The following is a 24050-nucleotide window of genomic DNA, read 5'->3' on the forward strand; positions in this document are numbered from 1 at the left end:
CTCCAGAGGCTCTAGGGGAGAACTCATTTTTTGGCCTTTTCTAGCTTCTAGAACTGAATTCCTTGAATACGTTGGCTCGTGACCCCTTTCTCCATCTTTGAAGCCAGCACTAGTCATCATGCTGCCTTCTGGGTCAAATCTCTCTCTGCCTCTCTTTTATAAGCACACTTTTGATTACATTTAGGCCCCAACCACATATTCTGGGGTAATCGCTCCATCTCATATCCTTACTAGTTAATTTATGATTTAAATTTTTTTCCATTACAGTTGACATACACCGCTCTGTTAGTTTCAGGTGTACAACAGAGTGATTAGATATTTATATAACTTCCAAAATGATCACCCTGGTAAGTCTAGTACCCATCTGACACCATACACAGTTATTACAGTATTATTGACTGTATTCCCTATGCTGTACTTTACATTCTTGTGACTGTTTTTATAGCTGGCAGTTTGTACATTTGAATCCCTTCCCCTTTTTTATCCTTAATTTATCAACACCTGCGAAATCCCTTTTGCCATATAAGGGAACATTCACAGATTCCACGGATCAGGATATGGGTATATGTTATTCAGCCTACACATTACTTTCCTTAACTTTAAATGTGAAAATTCAGCTGAAGGGCTCTAGCAGAACTTCGCAATGGTAGTTCACTGATGTGTATATGAAATCTTTGCTCTGTTTGTGCCGTTCAAGGAGCAAAGTGGTTATTTTCTAGCTCTTTCAAAGGACACACTGCTCTCTTCAATGCCAGTTTTTGTTTTTTTTTTTGTTTTTTTACAACATATGGGTTTATATTTAATATAGTATTGCTAACCATGGGGGCATTAGTTAATATAAAGGCTTTTTATTATTTTTTTTTTAAATTACTCCTTTTATTATAAAACTTAATAACTTCACGATTTCTGTACTTTTTCTTATAAGAATAAAAGGTGACAGCTGGTGTTCAAAACTGGAAACCAGATAATCTGACAGAAACAAAATCACATTTATTTCAATAGCTCAATGTGCAAATACACCAAGTCAGTTCACACAGTTTCAAGATACAGCTTTCAGTATAATAAAAACCTGATTTTCAAATATTAACGAGTAAACAGAAATAAAGCTTCATTTTTTAAAAAGTTCAAGAAACTTGAAAATCTTTAGACTAAAATATTCCACTTACGTCAATCCAAAAATGCCTTTAAGAGACATCAGTAGTACATTGGAATCCAAAAGGCCTTCACAAAGAGAGCATCACCCCAAATCAGTCAGCTCCAAACAAGAGTATAAATTCTTGGTGCTGGCTATTCCTCATTTTGCCGCCTTACTCACACTGTATCAACTGGCATCATTTAACCCATGACATTTTGATCGTTAGGCAAATCTAAAAACATGTTTCAAGTTCAGTATGAGGCCAACATCCCCTACCAAGAGTTTCTGAAGTGCCGGAAGTATTTAGTAGATTCAAAGACCAATTCAACTTCAGGCCTACTGTGTTACCCAAGGAAAAGACATAGATTAATAGTTCTTCCATTACGTAAAAGCAACATGGCCTTTAAAACTTCCTTACTTACTTCTATACATACAGAACTTGAATGGAGAAAGTTCTCACGAGAAAGATAAAGGTTAATCTTTTTTTTTATCACTTAGCAGCCAAGACACGTTTATTTCCGCTCCCCAAAAGCAACGTTACTACTAGTTTTAATTCAGGAAAATGTACGTATGTCTTCAGGAAGGTTTACATAGATATTTACTCAGTCGTTTTTCTCAACCTTCTTCATCCTTTCAGTGTAGGCAATAAATTGAGAGTCTGTTCCAAAAAGTCTATCCCACCACGTAAATGTTGAAGCATAGTTTCCAATGAAGTTCATGTGGTGAAAATCATGATGCCGAGAACCAGCATAGAAAGGGATGAGATTTAAAGGGTTGAGAGGAATATCATAACCACTGTGGACATCGATAGTTTCTAGCAAACGAATGGTCACCCATGCCCAAAGAAGAACTACATGATCACATAAAAGTACGATTCCAATAAAAAATCCAGTTCCAAGAATTAGGGTTTCCAGGGGATGTGCATATTCAGCTTCCATTCCAAATGGAGCCTGAAACTCATGATGAATTTTATGAATATATTTATATATTTTTTTGTGGTGTAAGAGCCTATGCAGGAAATAGTGCCAGGTATCTTCAATCACTGCACAACCAAAGCATCTTGCCAAAAGCATATACCATCTTGGCATTCTTTCCCAATCGTAAGGAATATTGAAATACTCTGTAAAGTAATAAGTTCCACAAATCAAAGGAAGCTGGATACAAAAATGATTAAAGAGAAGTACTTTAAAGCATTTCCACTGGTTTTCCCATGTTTCTGGTTTATCCTTCTGAATTTTGTACTTTTTCATGTAAGGTATGAATTGAAACAAAAATCCAGGTAAACAGAACAAGAAATAAAGGGCTTCATGAACTATGAGGGATCCCCATGTTGCAATCTGGAACTTTGTATAATTATCTAACATATAGATCCAAGCATTTTTAAATGGTTCTTGCAGAGGATTCTCAGGTAAAAGCGAATCTACATACTCCACAGCCAGGAATGCTGAACTAAAGATGTTGACACTTTTGTTTGTTTCCATTTTTCAAATCTCTGCAGACAGCTTTACAGTTCTACGGGCCTTCCTTCCGGCTCCCTCACCAGGACGTTCGCGCGGCCAGGTGCAGCGGCCCAGGTGCCAATATAAAGGCTTTTTAAAAAACATTAAATCTCTTCTCCATTTTAATGTCAATATAAAGTATTTTGTTACATTAAATCTTTTCTCCTTTTCAATGTTAGATGCATTGAATACATTTATCTAACGTTTTTTACCCCAAAGAAATAAAAGTTTTAAGTTATGACTGACTGTATTTGATATCTAAGTACAGTATCAACTTGGGAGCTAACAAAACCAAAATCTAATAAAAATGTGGAGAAAAGACTCCTCACTGACACAGGAGGCAGTGATTACAACTGAACAGTGATGACTTCCTAGGATCCTGGGCAAGAATTTCCTTCTTCCAGTGTCATTTGCTTTGAGAATTCTGAGACCATGAAATATTACTTATGCAAATTTCAGCCATCTTACTTCTTTGACCCTCTTTCTAACTAGCAAATACAAATTATAGACAGCATTTTTCAGTGCATTATTTGCTGTGAAGAAAGCATTTTCATTCCATTTAACATACATATATCAGTTTATTCCCATTTATAGGGAAACAACTAAGAATGTAAAATTACCCTATTTACTGTTTCTTTGGACCTTTCAGACACCAAATCTCAGTTTTTAACCTAAATGGCACAGATGTTTTCCCCTGAAAAAAGGGGAAAAAGGTTTGATTCAAGAGGCCCTTCAAAGTCATGTCTGTCCATTTCTCTTTCGTGCATATACCCCCAGACAAACCCAAATGCCTGTAATGCTGCGAACCACACCTAACAAGAGAGCGATTGCATTTCCAGCTCTATTGCTTCAACAACAGGTAGCACCAAAAGCAGTGGCAATGAGGACTAAGAACAGTTGTGTTGAAAACTGAGGTCACGATGTTGGGACCTTGAGATGGCTGGATCATGAGTGCTGAAGGTTTCAAAGAAATAATATGTATATAATTCTATCTGACTTGAAATATTCCCTTCCTGGAGCTCCGAATGCTGAAGCTAAGAGGTTCCAACCTGAGAGCACCTTCCAGGAAGCAGCCGTTACGGGAATGATGAGGAGGGCGGAATCTCTAAACTACGTTTTCTATAATCTCCCCAATGCCAGTATTGACGCTGTTGGGACACTTAGTCTTCCTTGTCACCTTGATTTCTTTCAGAAAACAAGGAAAGGCTCAAAGATTGACAGAGAGCTATCACAAGGATTGGTCAAATTTAGGTTATTATTTGAACATCATTTGAACATCAAAAAGAATGATGAGAACTGGCACACACTAGCAGAGATTTGTGACACAGCTATTTTATCCATCAGAACCATCTCTGTGGTTCTTCTTGGTGCTGACTTTAAGGTTGGACCAAGGCCAGAATTAGGTCTCAGAACCATCTATTTTGGTTAAGTCAGTCCTGTTCATTTTCTTATTTTATGTTCTTTTCAAAAGGCCCTGTCCTCTTGAGCATGAACTTGAAGAAATTTTTCAGGAAAACAGTACCACAGCTCTTAGTTCTGGAACAGCATCTGTGTAGTCTTGACGGGAGCCCTTTTGTACCCAGCCAGCCTGGGACTAAAGGGCACTAAACTCTGTGGTTCCATGAGGTGCTCTTGGTTCAGCTCTTCACTCCTCTGTCCTGCCGACCCGCTCCTTTGCCAGCTCCCAGCCCCCACAGCCAGCAGACATTTAGGCTTCCATCTACTGGCACCGTCACTTACTGCTAATCCTTTCCCTCATTAGGCTTGGCCACTGGCATATGAACAGGATAATTACGGGTGTTGCTCAGGCCCTTTGTAACTCTCTATGAGAAGATTGGAAACTGAATTCCTAAATTGATGATAATTCAACCCTTCAGCTTTGTGGTTCTAAGTACAATGTAGTTTGTTAGTAAGGTTTGGATACTTGATTCCAAAATGGCCTGGCTGGACTTTATCCGAGCCTATCGTTTGTCTCATTTAATGAAAACCAAGAGAATAATTCAGTAGGTTGGTAAATCAAATAGAGATATTTACAACAAGAGTGGTATCCTTCTCCAGAGTCTCAGAGTCCTCATTATACACTCGCGTCACAGTAAAAGTCCAGATGGGGCTGCAACCCTGTTCTCAACACCTATAGATATAATGGCCTTTTTGATTTTGACAGAAGGAATAAAGGCTGATTATAGTCCTAGAAGGGATATAATTTTTATCCTCAGAGAATCTCTCAGTTCCTATGAAAGGAAATGGCTGACTCTGCCCTATTTCTGAGGAGCAAATGTGCACATCAGAAAACCGCCAGCATGACTGCAATCTCTCTGGGAGGCCACCACAGAGAAAACCCAGCTTATTTTGGCAACCGATGGAAAAATACCTCATGATTGCCTATGTACCCATGTATGTATCCGGGTCTAGAATGAAGATGAGGACTGGGGAGGTGTGGAGGAAAAAATGAAAGGATGGGGCTCAAATGTGTGATTAGAAGACTCTCTGCCTGTGACTGGGATGGCAGATGTGCATATACACATGTAACTGTGTGACTGTTCCTCTGTGCACGTGTGGCGTTGGTGAGCATATGAGAAGCAATATGAAAGTATAATACTAAATACGTTCTCTCAGCACGTTCAACAAGGGCACTGGTTCTCAACTACTTAATAGCACATTGAAATCATCTGGGAGCTTTAAACAATACTGATGCTTGGGCCTCACCCTTAGAGATTCTAATTTGATTGGGATAAAGTACTGTGGTAGGCAGGAAAGTGCCTCCTCTGCCCCAAGATGCCTACCCGAAAATAAGACCGAGTCTTACACTGTATTTCCTGAAAATAAGATCAGGTCTTATATTAATTTTTGCTCCAAAAGACGCATTAGGGCATATTTTCAGGGGCTGTCTTATTTTTTCATGTACAACAATCTACATTTATTCAAATACAGCCATGTCATCTTCTTCTGGAACATTGTCATAACGTGCTAAATGCGTTCGTCTGGCTGACGATTTTAACTGGAGCTTATTTTAGGGGTAGGTTTTATTTTCGGGGAAACACGGTACATACTGGAACCTATGAATATGTTAGATTACATGGCCCAGGGGTATCAGGTTGCAGATGGAATTAAGGTTGCTAAATCAGCTGGCCTTAAATACGAAAATCATTCTAGATTATCTGGGGTGGGCCCAATGTAATCCCAGAGGTCCTTAAAAGTGGAAGAGGGAGGCAGAAGTTAGAGGTCAGAGCAATGTGAGAAGGACTCAATCTATTGTTGCTGGCTTTGAAGATGGAGGAGGTGGCCACAAGCCACGGAATGCAGGTGGCCTCTAGAAGCTGGAAAAGGCAAGGAAATTAATTTCTCCCCTAGCGCCTCTAGAAAGGAAGTCAGCCCTGCCAACATGTACTTCTAGCCCAGTAAGACTCATGTCAGACTTCTGACTCTAGAACTGTAAGATAATACATTTGTGTTGTCCTAAGCCACTAAGTTTGTAGTAATTTGTTACAGCAACAATAGAAAACCAACTCACACTGGGTCAATGGAGGATATAATTCCTTAAGATCCCTGGCTGATAGAATAGCCACCAATTCAAACATTGCTGGTCACTGTGCCAGTGAGTAAGAAAGCTCTAGAAGGTCTTCTTCCTGCAATGATATGCTCTGGCCCAGAAGTGACATGTCCATTTCATTCACAACTTACTGGTCAGAGGTCATCAGGTGCCCCCACCCAACCACTAGGAGGTATAATCATACCAATATATCCTGTTGAGGGGACAGGGGGCCCTGAAATATTGGTTGGATAGCACAAATGAATATTGCAAGGGTAGTATTTACCAGTTAAGGGCCAGACTGCCTCTGATACGTACTAGCTATGTGACTTTGAGCAAGTTTCTTCATCTTTCTCCTAACTTTCTTATCTATAACAGGGATTTTAGTGCCTATTTTATAGTGTTGTTATGAAGATGAAACAAGTTGATATGTGTGAAGCTCTTAGGATAGTGCCTCACACATTGTAAGCACTCTAGAAGTATTATTATTATTATTATTATTATTATTAACTCTATTTATTCACAGTACAGACTTTTCGTCAAAATGGTAGACTGAGCTGATGGGGTAGTCCCCCCATTCCCTTTTTCAAATACATAGAAATGTTAAATGAAATTTTTAAAAAATTGGTTTCCAATTCTTTGCTGAGTTTGGAAGCCAGAATGGGGTTCTCCTTGTGTCAGAGATGAAAGCATGACCTGTAGCAGAGTGGAACAGAAGCCTCATGACCGTCAGAAAAAACTGAACCAGACATGTACCTCAGAGCCTAATGTTCTGATACCCATGCAGAGATGGGGATTGAGGTTGTGGTCCATATGCATTGTGAGGGGCTGACCGTGGACTGTGCATAGAAAGCCAGAAACTGGGAAATGGCAATTTCATGAAAAAACCTATTTCCCCCACCCCATCTAAGAATGAGATGTGCAGGCCACCCACCTTGGGCCACAGCCACCCTTATATTTTTAGCATGCATACCTAAGTTTACATTTTTCTGACAAAGTCTAAAGCAAATAAATATAACTGAATAAATCAAGTTTACAATTCTTAAACTTTCCTTCACACTCATCTTTCATGTTGTTTTAAACTGAAGCCTCCCTTTTTTTAGTCAGTATTTTATTTGGATTTACCAACATGTTTTACTGATTTCCATTATAATGTTGTATTCGTTCTACTCAGCATTTCTAATTGACTTTTTTTTTTCAATTTTGAGAACTATACTTTTAAACGCCAATAAACTTTAATGCTCACAATTGCTTTTTTCCACAAAAGTATGTTTTTAAGGTTATAAAATCTTTTAAACCTTTGAATGGTACTTGTTAAAACTTTAGAAATTTCCTTCTGCTCCCTGCGTTATTTCTGTTTCCTCTTGACAAAGTTTTGGTTTGTTCATCTCAGTCTTTCTGTGTCATGCTTTTATGGGCTGAATTATGTCTCCTCAAAATTTATATGTTGAAGTCCTAACTTGTAAAACTTCAGAATGTGACTATATTTGGAAATAGTGTCTTTAAAGAGGTAATTAAGTTAACATGAGGTCATTAGGGTGGGTCCTAATCCAATATGATTGATGTCCTTAAAAGGAGGAAATTAGGATACAGACATATATAGACCGAAGACCATGGGAAGACACAGGGAGAAGATGTTTGTCTGCAAGCTAAAGACGGGGGCCTCAAAAGAAACCTCAAGCTGACATCTTGGTCTCATACATCTAGCCTCTAGAATTGTGAGAAAATAAATTTCTGCTGTTTAAGCCACCCTGTCTTGGTACATTGCTATGGCAGCCCTAGCAAACTAATATACGTGCTATGGGCTTTTTCTTACATATGTGCTAATTCTTCATTGACTTCATATTTATGAATTAAGGACCACGTAGATGAGTATAGGCAGCTGAGATAGGCTTTCTTTATATGTAAGTGGGTTTATTTACCCCAAAACCTTCTTTCTCGAATAAGAGAAACCTTCTTTCTCGAATATATACTGAGTTATATGCTCAGTATAAATGGACAGGGTAGACCAGTTGGCAGGTTTCCCTTTAATGTATGTGGTTAGGTAGAAGAGAACACAAGCAGATTCAGGACCCTTGGCTGTAACCCTTGCCCCCAAATTTCAAAGGTAAGGAGAATCTTAACCTTGGGATGACATCTTTTACATATTGTATTTCTTTTCTTTTCTGTAGTCTGTCCTAGAGGTTCTTCTTTGACTCATTGCCTAGCCTGGACACCAACACCATGCGCACTCACCAGGCAAACCTTCTCTAGAGAGTTGTTCTGGTGGCTTCAGCTGGGAGCCAGTACTGCAGCCTACAATCTACACAGGACAGGAGGAAGGGCCAACTGGCTCAAGTGTTCTGTAGACAACTCTCTACTCACATGCCCTGATTGCTGCCTGACAGCCACTTCTTCGTAGGCCATTTTTTGGTCTCCCAATAGCTATTGACTCCAATCTTGGAGCCTCTCCAGGGTTCTGTCAGGAAGAAAGAGCCCTTGTCTGTAGCTCTGATCATGTATTTCAAGTTGGTTTTTTTCTTTCTTTCCAGTTTTGGTTTATTTGTTAATATAGTCCCAACTAAATAAAGTCTTGAAATTGACTTGTTCACTGATAGCACTCCTTGATGTTTTCAGTGCCACCGTGGATTTATTCTTTCAAAAATAACTTTACTGGCATTTCATTGTGTCTTGGGGAAGAAGAGGGCAGTTGTGTATGTTTACTGTCTTGAGCTCAAAGTCTCTCTTTTGTATTTGTTACGTGGTCACGGTATCTATAGAAATTGTTTGCTGAAACAGCTAGTGTTCTGGAAGCTTCTGTGAAACAGATTTTTAATATAGTCTTGTTTTCTAGGGCTCTTGTGATTGGAGTGATATCTCCAAGTTATCATCTGATGTGTTCATAGATGAATTTGCCTAAGGATAAGACAATTGGAGATACGGAAGGTGATTATTTTCCATGTACTTAACGGTATTAAGTACTTGGTGAATGTAAAATCAGTTCTTTATCAGAAAATTCATTTCATCTTTAGGAAGGAGCTAGTTTATGGTAAGGAGGCTACTGGGAGAGAGAAAGAGACTGAGCTAGCAAGAGCAATTGTGTTGTTCCAACAATTGTCTGACACTAGCTGGGTGTCCAGTCATTTAATTCGATTTTGTCACTATTTACCTGGAGTTAATGTCAGATTCCACAGGTTTAAGGGCTCAGTCCCAAAAGACTGCCTACTCTTCAGATGCCAACTGCAAGTCCTGGCTATCCCTGAGCACTTCTGCCCCACTGTTTACAAATACAGGGTTCCCATGGTCCCCCTTCAGGATTTAATAATTTGCTAGAATGACTGAGAACTCAGGAAAATGTTATCCTTATGATACAGTTTTGTTATAAAGGATACAACTCAGAAAAGCCAAATGGACGAGGTACATAGGGCAAGGTCTTGGGGTGGGGGTGCCCATAGAGCTTCCACGCCCTCTCCAGGCGTGTCACCCTCCTAGCACCTCAGTGTGTTCTCCAACCTAGAAACTCCCCAAACCTCATTGTTCAGGAGTGTTTCTGAGGCTTCATTACATAGGCACGATTGATTAAACCTTTGGGCACATGGGGAACCCAACCCAGGCTCTTTGAATTTGCTAACTCTGCAAAAACGATATTTGAACACATGCATAGTGTTTATCGTCTGGCTTTGCTGCTAGCTTTCACTCTGATGATGGACTGAGTCGGGCCCTTTGGGTCACAAGGACTTATTTTGCCCTTCTGTTTGAGTGCCTCCTTTATAACCCTTTCTTCTAGGTCCTTATCTTGGTCTTCACCCTTGCCAGTCTGAGAGGCCATCCAATGAGAGAGAGGCAAGGATTTTCCAAAGGAAAAGTTGTGGAAATAGTTGTCAAGGAAAAGGGCATTTATCGGCAGACCCCACGACAGCTGGCCTGGGTGATTCATCGGGCTTCCTTTCCCCTGGGCTTCACCACAGTTCCTGTTTGACTTCCAAGAGGGAGGATAGCAGGCCAACTGTAGCAGCTGAACTGGAGAATGGACGACAAAAAAGCAAGCCAAAATGAGAGACCAAAGAGAATCTCAAAGGAAAAGCCAAAGCAATCACAGCTGCAAGAAGCAGATCATACTAGAAGCTCAACCTCCCACTGCTTTGGCCCAATGATAATATCGTTCCTCCTCGTTGGTGCCTTTGCAGGAAGGGGAAACCTGGAGCTCTTCTTGGAGGCTATGTTGGGGTCCCCAAGTCCACCCCCAGGTTTGGTGATTTGCTAGAAGGATTCATAAAACTCAGCATATACTTGTCGACTCACTAAATTTTATTTATAATTCCCCAAATCAGTACTTGCAGTGCTTTTGCAATTATTCATGGATATGTGTAGAGGTGAAAAATTTGAGTGATCCATTTTGTACATTCCCAGCCAAGGTCAAACAAGGCAAGGCTCTGTGTTTTTATTTTTGCTCTGATACAGAGATGACCGAAGGATGGAGACCTCTGCTCTGGGGCCAGCTGACTGGGGTTTGAATCCCAACTCTGGCTCCTGTTAGTGGGGAGGCCTCAGGCAAGTCACGTAACACTTCTGAACTTTGTTTTCTCTTTTGGAAAATAAAGAAAATAGAATCTACCATGTTGAGTTGTTTTAGAATTTAAGATATAGTCTATGTGGGATATATATAACGTATATACACATATCAATACATACATGCAGAGGATGCCAAAAAAATGTATACACATTTTAAGAAAGGAAAAAAACTACTAAAATTGTAGTACAATGAATGACGCTAGAATTCATTTGTTTAACACCGTCTTTTGAGTGAATGTCATGTTACACGTGCAACTTCGAAAAGTAATATATAGATAACATCTCTTAAAATGTGCACGTTTTTTTGGCACCCCCGGTGTTTCCTTTAGGAACAGGGGTTCAGTATTTGCTAATTCAGTGTTCGTGGTGACTTTATAGAACGTAACTACTGCGAATAACTGGTTATACTCATGATTATGATTTACTACAGTAAAAGAATGCAGAGCAAAATCAGCAAAGAGAAAAGGTACATGGGGTGGAGTCCACGGAAAGCCAGGTGCAAGCTTCCAGTGGAGTCACGCAGGATGCGCTTAATTCCCCAACAACAAGTTGTGACAGCACCTGTGAAATGTTGCCAACCAGGGAAGCTCATTAGAGACTCAGGGCCCCGGGTTTCTTGAGGGTATTGGTCAGGAAGGCACCCTTTGCCTGGCACGTTCCCAAATTCCCGAAGGAAAGCAGGTGTTCAGCATAAACCGTATTTTTATACAGTTTAGGAACAGTTTTTTTCATACTCTTATCAGTTAATGGTGGGAACCTTCCCCAAATCCAAGTTCACAACCGCCAGCCAAGGGCCCAGTTTGTAAGTAGGCCTTTTTGAGAACAGCAGTTAGGCCTTCTGTGTTCATTCTTTTCTGCACAGAGGCCTACACCATCTATAGTTTCTTTATCGTGTTATTACATTCCCTATGACTGGAGGCTTTGTGAAAGAATGAGAATGCTTGATTCCTGAGAAAAGTAGGAGTGTGCTCTTCAGAAGTAAAAGGAAAAAGGGAAAAGCCACTGAAGACAAACTTTAGAAAACTGTAACTATAGAAAACTTTAGAGAAAAGGTAAAAGCCACTGAAGACAAATTTTAGCTCTGCCCAAGTTTCATCTAGAATATTTGCAGGCCAGTTCCGTAACTGAAAACATTTAGCTGAGCTTGGCTTCTTTTTAGGAGTCTCAGAGAACGTGCTTTTAAAAGTGGAAGTTTAGCATATGGGGTGGTGAAAAGGATTGAAGAACTTTGGTAATAAAAACCAAAGCAGCAGGAAGGAAGTGGTCTGATTAGAACCAAGTGCTTCGGCCGAGAGAGACAGCGTCGGAAAGGAACTGAAGTTGCTGAGCAGTAGTTTCAATTGATTTAGAATCCTTAAAGGAGCTGGAGCAGAAAGGTAATGTGGTCTTGACAGTTTATTTTGGGTAGGGACACGATGATCTCTTTCCATCTGGACAGTCCTGCCAGCAGAGAGAAGTCTTCGAGAAAACATTTTGAATGTAGTGATAAAGACCTTTTATTTTATTTTTATTTTTAATACACTTGTTTTAATGGTCTTAAACCAATCTACTTTAGGAACTGGATTGACATCAAAGGTAAAAGTGTTCTGTCCGTCAGTTTGGTTAGTTTGAAATCCATAAACACAGCTTTAAAAAATTGTATTGTGTATTAAAGAATTAACAGTTAGAGTAAGTTTATAACGAGCCTTTGAGTTTATTTCAGTGGTAAGTGTTGGATACCCACAACTAAGTGAGCTTAAGGAGACCCCCGGGTGTGTCTGTACCCCTTGGGATCATTTAGGTAGAATCATTTGAGGCTCTTGATACAGAAGCGACCCTCACTTCTGTTTCTGGATTCAGTCCTGAGTCATGTAGGATTCGTGCCTCTGAGTTTAGAATAGTACTCATTCTGAGCTTGACCGGTTTTTAGGGGTGGGAGAGGGTATCCGACATTTCAGGGGAGCAGGAGCGTGTGGAAGTCGCCGTGCAGGACACCTCCACGCCTCCGTGCTGTTTTCCTTTTCTTCCCCCTTTTCCTTTTCCAAAGTGAGCCCTTCTCCAGGAAGCTCTGCTCTTTCCACAGTTAACTGAGTGCACTTCACACTCCTCGAGGAGAAGGGAAAGGTCTTCCTTGCTGATTTTATCCAGTTGTGGTGGTGGTGTCAGGGAGGGAGGGAGTGGTTGGGTATTCACTCTGATCCTTAAACCTGGAGGAAGGAGAACCTCTGCATCTTTACGTTATTGTAAAATCTGGACAGTAGCTGCTGTGTTTCATCCCACAGAGCCTGCAACACAGCCTTACTGATTCAGCATGAGACTCAGGCAAATTACTTAACTCTTCTCTGTGCCCCAGGTATCTCATTTTTAAGTTGGAAAATAATGGCACTCACCTCACAGGGTTTTTGTGAGGATTAAATGAAATAAAACATAGAAAGGGGACACTGCCTCGCATCCGAGGTCAGACAGTTAAGTTTGCGAACTCATCCTAGAAAAATGCTACATACCTTGTTGCTGATATCACTACGGTCGCCTTTGAAGTACTCCCCTTGGGAAGCTATGCACTGACGCCAATGCCTAGTCCACCCTACAAAGCAATTTTGGAACTCTTTTTTTGGAATGGCCGTCAGAGCTGTCGTCATATTACCTTTGATGTTGGGAATGGCATCAAAATGTCTTCCTTTCAATATTTCCTTTATCTTTGGATAAAGAAAGAAGTCATTGGGGGCCAGATCAGGTGAGTAAGGAGGGTGTTCCAACAGTTATTTGTTTACTGGCTAAAACCTCCCTCACAGACAGTGCCGTGTGAGCTGGTGCATTGTCGTGATGCAAGAGCCATGAATTGTTGGAGAAAAGTTCAGGTCGTCTAACTTTTTCACGCAGCCTTTTCAGCACTTTCAAATGGTAAACTTGGTTAGCTGTTTGTCCAGTTGGTACAAATTCATAATGAATAATCCTTCTGATATCAAAAAAGGTTAGCAAGATCATTGCAACAAGTTTGCGAACTTAATTGTCAGACCCCTTTATAATAAGCACTCAGCAGCTGTTCATTGTGAATGTCACTACGATGCCCTGTGGTCTATGTGACTTTGTTGTTGGAAACGAGTGTGGGGATTTATTATCATTATATCTTTTAGGATGAAACTGGCTAGGAATCTATAACACCCTTTTTGACTCTTTACTGTTTTTGTAGAAGAGCTGGCATATGTCTCTCCAGTGCTTATTTCCACGCTCTGTGTTTAAATGTCAAAGTATTAGTTCCTCTCAGCAGCCAAAATGTCTTTTCATCTTGTAAGTAGTATTTAATTTATCTTCCAAGGTGATTAATGAATTTAGTCCACTCGGGAAATACGTGTTCCCCCCCCCCATGTTTTCCAAGACCATCTTATCCTATTCAACCTGTACCTATTCCTGTTTTAATAGTCCTTCCATCTAATTTTCCCAGTTTTATTTATTTTTTAACCCTTTTCTATGAACTTCAAGGCATCAGAAAGGGGGAAAGAAGATTGAATAGTATGGTGGTTAAGAACAAAAAAGCTTTGGAATCGGAAATACTGCCCCCCTCCACCCCGTTACTCTAGCTGTGTGACCAAGAGCAATTTACTTAATCTTTCCAAGCTCCGTTCCCCATAGACCAGGGATGGTAACGCCTACCTTATGGGTTGTGAGAATTACACTGAATAGGATCATGCGTAGGCAGTACTTAGCCCAGTGACCGCCCGGAGCGAAGCCCTGGCAGCCGTCCGTGCAGGGCAACTCTTGTTGTTACAATGCTCAGATACCGTGGCGCGCTGTTCAGTTCGTCATACTCTGTGATGACAGGCATGCTGCTTGAAGAAATGTTTGAACTCGCCTTTTTGAAAGTTCAGTTTCTCCAGGTGATCCTGCACACCTGTGATATGGCTGATCTCAGGGTATAAATTTCTCCACTGCACAAAATTTCCTTTTCACCACGCACAATTCATTTCTGATCTTAGTCACTGAACTTGGAACCTTCTGGTTTTGATTGGCTAGTCAGGGTTCACTGAGGCAAATTCTTTCCTGAGATTGCTCCATATGTTCAGGAAAGGGAGTGTTTGTGAGCTGCACAGGCAGTAATGTAGACACGAAGCCAGAAGACAACAGTCTGTTGCCATTTTCAGCTACTCCCGGTGGACAACTGGGCAGGATGATTAATTTTTTAGCATCTTTGTTCTTTCTGTTTAGTTATAACACTAGAGCTGTTTAAATCACTCTGAAAATAACATGCCTGACATTTCTCCGGTTAAAAAAAAGCCCCAAAAACCTGAAGTAATAATCTTCTGCCTATTACCGAGGAAGTGTTTTGGTGAGAAAGGAGAGAAAATTGCATGACTTCGGGGAGAAGAATAATTCTAACTAGCTTCGTGGTTGAGAATACATTAAAACCTAACAAGTTCAAAGGCATGACCAAAAGTGTGTATTTAAGAGGCTGATATTGGCATCCGAGGGCACTTAAGTTCCCTAGCTGGTTCCTCTGTCTGGCTACCGCACTTATCTGGAACATTTATTTTATGCCCACTTCTGACACTCTTCACTTAAGACACACACTTGAGATATTTCAGCACTTAGAGCCCTCCAGGAATCTCTCAGTATTGTATTTAGTAAGTAGTGGAAACCAGAATCATACTTTGATTTCATATTTAAATACCTTTCTTTCCTTCTTGTGCAGTTTTGTAAGTCTAAAGGAAAAGTTGTTGAGCAGTCACTTACTCAGCCTACTCTGTGTAAGGCATGTAGCTAAGTTTGACATTTGATTTAAGGATTATACCTAGCAGTAGACTTATAATATCGGTATAAACATTTGCCTGTGTCGTAGCTGTATTCCTAAAATAATTGCATGTCATAATGGAAAGATCGTAATTGCAGATCATAATTTAAATCCCTCAGCATACCTTTCTATTTATAGGAATACCTCTTCTAAAGCAACTATTCTTTTTGATAATTGCCTCTTGCAGCTACTGATTTTTAAGAATCAGATTTAAGAAAGGTTTAGAGCATGCATGGGAACTGTCTCAAAGCAGAATATGTCAGTCCTGTGATAAATAAAATATTTGATTTTAAATTAGAGTTAACATTATTTTGATTTGGAGGAAAGAAAATACTGAAAAATGTTTCTTAATGAAATAAACCCAGCAATACCTTTTTTTTGAAAAAAAAAATAATTCTGTAGTAGGGAAAAATATAAAATTATTACTGTGTGTTGGGTGCCTGCTCTGTGCCAAGAACTGTTCTTTCTGGCTTGCACGAGGAATTGTATTTAATTGTCACAGCAACCCTGTGAGTGGCAGTGCTGTTCCCATCTTACAGATGAGAAAACTGACACTCAGAGAATAGAGCGGTCATCTGAGCAGCTTCAATAAAATGGCAGAGCTCTCTCAGGCTGTATACCATTCGGCGAGTTAGGCATAGGGATATGTTCTGGAATGGGGATTCTTTTACATGACTCCTCAGTGAGACTCTTCCCCTCTTCATAGAAGACCAGGGAGATCTTGCTTCACTACCTTTAGGGCCCAGATTGAATGGATATTTCTCCCTTGGACTTTATAGGGCTGTGCCCTAGATATCGGGTCTCCATGTTCCGGTGCCCAGGAAATATGGCTGGCTCCTCAGCTGATATGTTTCTCTAGCTGGTTCCCTGACTCTCCCTCAGCTGATAGTACCCCAGGGTAGAGGCATCAAGAAGGTGCCCCAAACAGTCCTCTCTGTACAGACTCACTTTATTAAAGGGAACATTACTCCCAGATGATTGGTATTTAGGGTTTCAGTGTATGTTTTAATCGCTTTACAATGTTTTTTTCTGATACAAATCCTTGAAAGGGGAAAAGAACTCGGGGTTAAGGGAGGTTTTGTTTTCAGTTAAGTCACAAATGATGTTGCTTTGGTTTGCTTAAAACTGTGATTAAGCTACTAGGTTAGTTGTCTTCATTAAATCTGCTGCTCTCTGTCGACTTCAAGTTTCTTCATGTGAAGGCCTAATGCTCTGGGCTCGCTCTTTGTGTGACTAAGCGACTTGCACCCTCCTCTGGTAGGCCCAGCCACTGTGGTGGGGTTCCTTCAGATTCCGTCATCCACCTTCCACAGGCACTGGTTCTACACAGTCACACTCTCCTTGCATCTGAATATCTGGCTGTCCTTTGGGCTTACTGCAAATACACTCTTACCAGGAAGGCAAGACTGTCTCTTCTTTACTTTATATTGGCTTCTGTGTCTGAGGAACCCTGTGTTAGTAATTTCCTAGTGGGGGATGTGCCAGAACCTCAGATGGTGGTAGGTGGAGAGTGTGTGTCTCTGGAAAAAGTTCCAGGTGATTCTGATACACGACCCCTCATCATCCTGCTGCCTCTGAAAATCACCCCTCTCCACACTGACCTGCATTGCTCTGTCCCCTCCCCATGTGGCATTCTGTGGAGCAGCTCACATTTTACATTGACCCATTTTTGCATCTGTCAGGTAAGATAACTTTTTTTTTTTTCAGGAGCTCTGTACGTGGTGAAAAATATGCAGTTATGCTTTTAAGGAACTCTCATTTTAGTTGGAAAGATAATTATTTATTTAAAAATAGTTGTAATACGTTAAGATCAGAGCTGTTCTAGAGATAGGAATGCTGTGGAGAGGCTACAAAGCAGTTTTCTCAAAATCAGGGATGGGCAACGTTTTTCTTTCCTAGGCTGTAGACTCAGCGGAGGAAGAAAACCCAGTTGACAGCCAACTTAATAAGTTTTATGGTGATAAGTTATTAATTTAATCTTCACAACAACCTTATGCGGTAAATACTATTACTATCCCCACATAACAGCTGGGGTAAGTGAGGCTGAGGTAAGTAAGTTATCTAATGTCATACAGCTACTAGTATAAGACCCAGTCTTATTTTCGGGGAAACGCGGTAAGTGTCAAATCTAGGGTTTGAACCCAGATCTGTTTGATGACAAAGTATGTTCTTTACCATTATGCATATTAATTTATAAAAATAACTTGTACATTTAGTCACTCTTTTTAAAAGATATTTGTAAAAGGAATATGACTGTATTCTTATCCACCCCCTGCTTCCCAAAAAGGAATGGGAGTGAGAGGTAGTGAATGTTGTGATATTTTTCTAGAGGGAGGAAACAGTGCAGTCCAGAAAGCTAAATAAGCAATTCCAAAATGTGAAAGCTTTTTTTTTTTTTTTACCGCTGTTTCTGCCCGGAAGCCCATGCATCTCCTCGACCATTTCCAAAGACGTAGGCCTCAACCACCAGGTGACAAGGCTTTGCCACTGGCCTTGCAGGACAGTTGCTCATTGTCCTTTTTATTAAGCCATTGTCTCTCAACTCCAGACTCACCCCTACGCACGCTCCTTCCTGATGCTGGAGCTGACGCTCCAAATGCCACATTTGTGCCTTGCCAGCTGGCTTCCTGTTAGGCTCGGTCCCTGGGGAGTGCTAGGAGGATGGAGGACAGAGTGCTGTATGCCTTCCAGTCAGCTCGCTGCCTGCTTGTGTCACACCAGCGGTGGCAGCAGTGTTCCCTTCCTGAAGCTGCAACCACATTCCATTTGTAGTTCTTCAGCACTGGTAGAATCAGCCTCTTCAGGTGACCTCCAGAAACTGGCACCCTCTCACAGGCACTACCTCCTCCTCAGAAGTTGGACTATCATTTCCATAGAGCTACAAATTGTAATAAATTTAACTTCTTCCTTTTTGCTACCTGGACTGCTTCCGTGAGAGCTGAGAGTTGTGGTCTCACCCTTTCAGTTACTTAGCTAATAACGTTGTACCTTGTTCACAATGCTGTATGTTAAAGTCTCTCTGTTAAAATAACTGGTTCGATTTCTGTCTCCTGATTGGACCCTGGCTGATAGATTTCACGTCATTTGACGTGTGTTGTCTTCATCCGGAAGAGCGGTCATCTGAGCAGCTCCTAAGGTGTGCTCAGACTGCACTGGGAGTCTGGATTTCTGACAACCTTTCAGGAGCAAGAGCATGACCACACACTCAAAGTTAGGACATCCAGTCTGTTTTCTAACAAGCCATAGGGTAGGCTGCTCCATCATGATTACATTTGACAACACTCTCATAGTTATCCGAAGTTCTTTTCTTGGTAGAAAACAGCGGATTTCAACTCAACTCTCTTGTCCTAATAACCAGCATCTCTCTCTTTCTATCGTGTTTATCTCTATGTCCAACTATAAAATAGCGTATACAGAAGTATCTATAACTAGAATAAAGAGTAAAATTGAAACTGAGCCTCAGTTTTCTTGGTAAAATTGGTTATTTCACAGGGTTGATGTGAGATTAAGCAGGATGACATGTGAAACATGTAGCACAGTTCTGGACCTTTAGTTATAAGTATTTTATAAATAGTAATTCTCTCCCCTTCTAGGCGTTTGCTACTTTATAGTGAATATGATGGCTAACTCTCGGACAGCCATACTACATTATTAGTTTATGCCAGTCACAGTGAACCTGTGTTCTTGTCAAAACTGGATTGATAATGGGAAGGTGACCAATCCCAGCCAATTAAACACAAAGGAGAATCTGTTCTAGGGCCTCTGGTAAAGGCTTTCTCTCCCTTCTAAGAAAGGAATGGTTCTTTGTTTTCTTCCTCTGAAAGATGTGTCTGGATGACCTTGGGAAGGACTCTAATTGCCATTTAATGACTGTGAGAGGAAGCAGCCTGAGAGCAAAGCCCCCACTGAGTCTGGAGGGGCAGAGATTGTGGTAGTCGAATAAAAACCCCAAAGATTCCCTTTCCTAGTCCTGGAGCCTGTGACTGTCACTTTACATGGTAAAAGGGACTTTTCAGATGTGATTAAGGGTATAGGCTTTGACGTGAGGAGATAATTTTGGATTTTCCAATGGGCCCAGTGTGATCATAAGGGTCCTTAAAAGTGGGAGAGGGAGGCAGGAGAGTCAGAGTCAGAGGGATGCAGTGTGAAAAAAACTCAACCAGCCATTGCTGACTAAAGCTGGAGGCTACGGGCCAAGGAGTGCAGGCAGCTTCCAGAACCCATCAAAGGCCGGGTACCAGCTTCTTCCCTGGGGCGTCCAAAGAGGAACCAGCCCTGCTGACACACAGATTTTAACCCAGTGAGTCCTTCTGACCTCCAGAACTGCAAGATAATGTTTGTGTTGTTTTAAGCCACTAAGTCTGTGGTAATTTGGTAACAGCATCAGTAGAAAACTGATGCAGAGATGAAAGGGACCCGGGTACTTAAAATTTTGCTGAACTTCTGAATCAGCTGACCCCGGAGCTACGCCTGAATTTCTCAGCACATGAGACAATTTCTCTATTAGTTACTCCAGTTTGAGACTGATTTTCTGCTGCTTGTAGCATAAAGTGTCCCAGCAGAGTATGAATATAAGGTAGACTCCAAATGAGTATTTATTGAATTGTGAAAAATGTTAGAGAAAAACCCTAGAATCCACATCTAAAGAAGCAGGGCTGTTTTCTGATTCATACTAAGAATAATAACTTAGAACTTGAGTTTTTTGGTTGTTGCTTTTTTTTTTTTTTTTTTTTAATAAAAGACACAAAAGATGTTTGGAAGGATGGATAAATTATTTGAATACTGAGATGGCCTGCACTACAGCAGGTGCATTTTCAAATTGCCAGATTCATTTCCTATTGTGACCTCCAGGCATTCAAATTCTCCTTTCCCAAACAACATTTCAGCAGACTCTGTGAACATGCCAAGAAGTGATTATTTTTACAAATCCAGATGATTTCCTAATTTAGGATAGCTCAAGCAGAGGTAGGAATGAAGGGAAACATAGACTTTTTCCATCTCCGCAGAGTGGGAACAGCCCAGTACTGGCTTCAAGCAAATGCTGACAACTATGAAAGCAGTTCTCATCGGACAGCTGTTCAGTGGCCTCGGTGAACTCAGCTGGAAGCTCAGTCCCGTGTCAGAGCCGAGAGGCCAAAGATCAAATGCTATTTCCATTGGTTTCTAAGCCTTTTCTCTACCACGTCTGGGTTTCAGATTAGGTTTTGTAATTTCTTCTCCAAAGACCATGCTGACACCCAGAGCCACCGACTGCATTTGCTTCATGCCCTAAGTATACCTGCTCAGTCTTACTGCCTTCTCGTCCTCCTCTTCGCCAGCAATCCCGGTTTCTAAAGTAAATGAAGATCACGTCCATGGGAAAGCAGGACTTCGCTTATCATGGCATCCAGTTGCTGCCCATCTAGTGGGGGCCACCTTTACTGGTTGCATATTTTATATACTTAATGCCCTTGGTCATGGTGGTCCCTCCCAGGAGCTGGCTGCTGTGTGAACCGCAGCTGTATTGTTAGGGTAGTGGAGAGGGTGTGCTGGGGAGAGTAAACTGTACCCCTAAATCCCAGATAGGGGAGGGGCTGTGGTACACCACAGAGGAGTTCATCAGTATAGTTTTTCAGATGAGAAATGGTCTGAACCTTAATTAGACTTATTGGTTGCAGAGATCCCCCTTACAGTAGTAAGTTATAAAGTTTTATAAATAAATTTGACAGAGTCTGGATGGAACGTCGTGTGTGTATAGTTAGCCCCCTCTGTGAATAATGTAACATGCCATCTGCAAAGCACATCAACTATATTGCGAGAGTTTCTGTATTCTTGTCTGTATTTTGGGTTCCTCTTTCCCTATCCTTCCCTTCGTGACACCATAGTCAAAATCTTGCTATTTTTTTACTCAACTGCTGTTTTAATTACCACATTGTAATATTTTCATTTGTGCTTTTTTTTTTTTTAACACCAGCATACCAGAATATTTTCCTTGCTCTGCCTCTCCTGGATCCCCCAAAGACTTCACTGTTATTTATGTACTCGTGTGAGAATTCATTCGAGAATATAATTCCTGATTTTTCCAAAGAGAAAACCCCCCTACCAAATTCCTTGCCCAACTTGGAATACATATACTTTACAGCTGAAATAATCACTGGTCTAATGTTATTCAGTTAATTATTTAATTATATATATTTGAAATTACGAGGAAAACATATTGAGAAAGTTTAGCCTTCTCCACTTTAATCTGATGAAATAATTTTATTCAAACTCCTGCTTGGCATCATTGACATCAGTGTTTTTGTCACTGAAAGCCATGTTAGACGGAGTCACATCCCACAGCCTACCATTCCCTCTCCTCCAGTGACTCTCTATTGTCCTCCTGGGCAGGGATGTAGGTAGGGTTCAGAGTATCTTAACAGTAAGTCCTCCCAGGAGAGCAAATGACTCGTGGCACATTTTATTTCTTAATTCCCCAGACAGTTATTCAGCATCCACTAGTTGTACTGTGCTAAGTACAACGGGAAATTAGAATATGTCCTCCTAGCCTTCTTCCCCTCTCCAAGGAGTTTACACTCTAGTGGCTAGCATAGCATTGTGAACAGAGAACTACAGTATTTTACAAGAGAGATGAGGAATTGGAGTTACAAAGTGCTGTTTAGAGGCTCTATGGAATTCCTGTCTTCCTGTCTAATTCAGATCTGAACAGGTATATCCTTCACCATCGGCCATTGGAGCCTAGTGTTAATAACAATAGTATTTTCTCCGCGGGATAAACATGTTTTGACTACAGCCATGGCAACTAAGCTGATTTATAGTTATCCTTGGTTTTCCTGGAGTTTTACAATAGCTTGGACGGACCTACGCTATGAACCTGTACCCGTGACTTTCAGGATCTAGGAAATTAACCTTTTGGATCCCCATACCAATTTCTAGCCAAGTTGAGCTGTAGAAATGAGAAGGGTGTAAAAGAAGTCTGAGGTCCAGCCCATCCTACTGAGACACTTGGCTATCTGAGAGTTCCAAATAGATTTTACCCTTGAAGGCACTGACAGCTGAAGGGGTGTGGAAGTTCATTCATTGAGAACGCTTTTTGTGTAACTTGACCTTGCAATGCCAATCTTTCAGGTACTCCCGTATATGCAAGAGCCCCTAGTTGTTTTGCTGCTGTCATCCTGAGAGCCAGAAGTCCCTGTCATATGGGAAAGCCGTCTGCCCGTGGGCTTATTTCTTTGCTTGCAGTTCATCAGGCTGAGCATCAGTCCCCAAAGTTGGGCACCTTTTACCTCCTATCTTAACCTTTCAGAGCTACAGTGTGTTTTAAAGGACTAATTCCCTCTTCTACGAAGCATTATAATTCAGTAACTAAGAACTAGAGTTTAGAAATAGGAACGCATTTATATCTATCTTCTAGTTGAGCAAAGATTTTTTTCTTCTGTATTTGGTAGCCAAATTCCATTAAAGATTGAAAAGAATTTTCTTTCCTTCTTATCCCACCTCTCTCCAGCATCAGTTTTCTTCTCCACAAGCACTCTTGTGTTTGAAATAAGGAAAAACAGAGCTAATCGTTTCAGGTATTTATAGGCCAAAAAAAGGCTCCACCAAGAAGCTCTCAGGTACTGGGAATGTCTAGGGTGAAAATAAATTAAGAAACTTAGAGTAAAACATCAAAGATACCAGATTACATTATAGTTACTGCTGAATAACTAGAATTTGAGTCTCATACGAGCCCAGTCATAATGATGATGAAATTGCTGTTGGGACCTAGCTTATAGTTACTCATTATTATTTGATCCCAATAGAACAATTCATGCACCTTATATTAAGAAAGATTACAGTAAGTTCTACATTTTAACTGTAAATCCTCAAGATAATTGGATTAAGAGAAAAGCATACAGCAGATATAGCTTGAATTAAACCATATAAGAAAAAAGAAGCAAACTGTCAAACTTAAATTTTCTAAGCAGTGAAACTTTCTTCCGTTTTCTAAGAATTCAGGGACTGTGCACATGTGTGTATATGGTATGTGTGTTCGAGGGTATATATGTATATATTTAAGTTGCACATTTTTTTTTTATGATTTAGGGGGAAAAAGAATACCTTGGGTATTTTTTCATTCTTCTTTAAATAGTTGTTTTTCTTTGAAAGGAAAACTTAGAGATGGATTTATTTATAAAATTATACAAATAATTGGACACATATATTGTGGGAGCTAAATTATAACTCTTGGAATAGGAATTCTAGTTACTTTTACCTGACACAAAGTATATAATATTTTAAGTTCATTAGAAGCCATGAACTCTAGCTGGGGCCATTCTATGTCAGAGGCACCATTTTATTTAGAAAAATTGTGAAAACTATTGTATCCAAAGGGAATTAGTGCTTACTTTGGAAGATTACATAAAACATTGTAATGGTGCCTTGTGTAAGTTCTCAACCTGGGACTGTCTGTCTCCATAGATAGCACACCTAGTAACAGAGTGTGAGATGAAAAGATGAGATTTTTGTGGGACCCTGTTTTTTTCTCCACAAGGAGATCTATTTAAGCAGAATCAGCATGACTATTCTTGGAGTCAAACTTTTAGGAAGTCA

General features: G+C 40.5%; 2 protein-coding genes across 4 annotated transcripts in view; one reads left to right on the plus strand and one right to left on the minus strand.

Annotated features, from left to right (window-relative positions):
- The window catches only part of STX8 (syntaxin 8), a 238348-nt gene that overhangs the window by 64491 nt on the left and 149807 nt on the right, over positions 1–24050 (plus strand). The window contains exon 7 of one of the 3 annotated variants that reach the window (XM_081029145.1): positions 8335–10728. The exons of the other annotated variants lie outside the window; for them this stretch is intronic. Coding sequence (XP_080885271.1) covers positions 8335–8564 — 230 coding nt within the window. The 3' untranslated portion in view covers positions 8565–10728. Of the gene's footprint in view, positions 1–8334; positions 10729–24050 lie in introns of those variants that run through there. 3 annotated transcript variants of the gene reach the window in all.
- Positions 1596–2708, minus strand: LOC308488881 (methylsterol monooxygenase 1). Its single transcript, XM_081029144.1, has one exon. The coding sequence runs from the start codon at positions 2614–2616 to the stop codon at positions 1738–1740; it is 879 nt and encodes a 292-aa protein (XP_080885270.1). The 5' UTR covers positions 2617–2708; the 3' UTR covers positions 1596–1737.

This window comes from Rhinolophus hipposideros, assembly GCF_964194185.1.
Source record: "Rhinolophus hipposideros genome assembly, chromosome: 20".
Classification (NCBI taxonomy): domain Eukaryota; kingdom Metazoa; phylum Chordata; class Mammalia; order Chiroptera; family Rhinolophidae; genus Rhinolophus; species Rhinolophus hipposideros.

Bases quoted from the DNA above. Each gene is read 5' to 3' on its own strand.
- LOC308488881 (XM_081029144.1), bottom strand. From the start codon at position 2,616: ATGGAAACAAACAAAAGTGTCAACATCTTTAGTTCAGCATTCCTGGCT.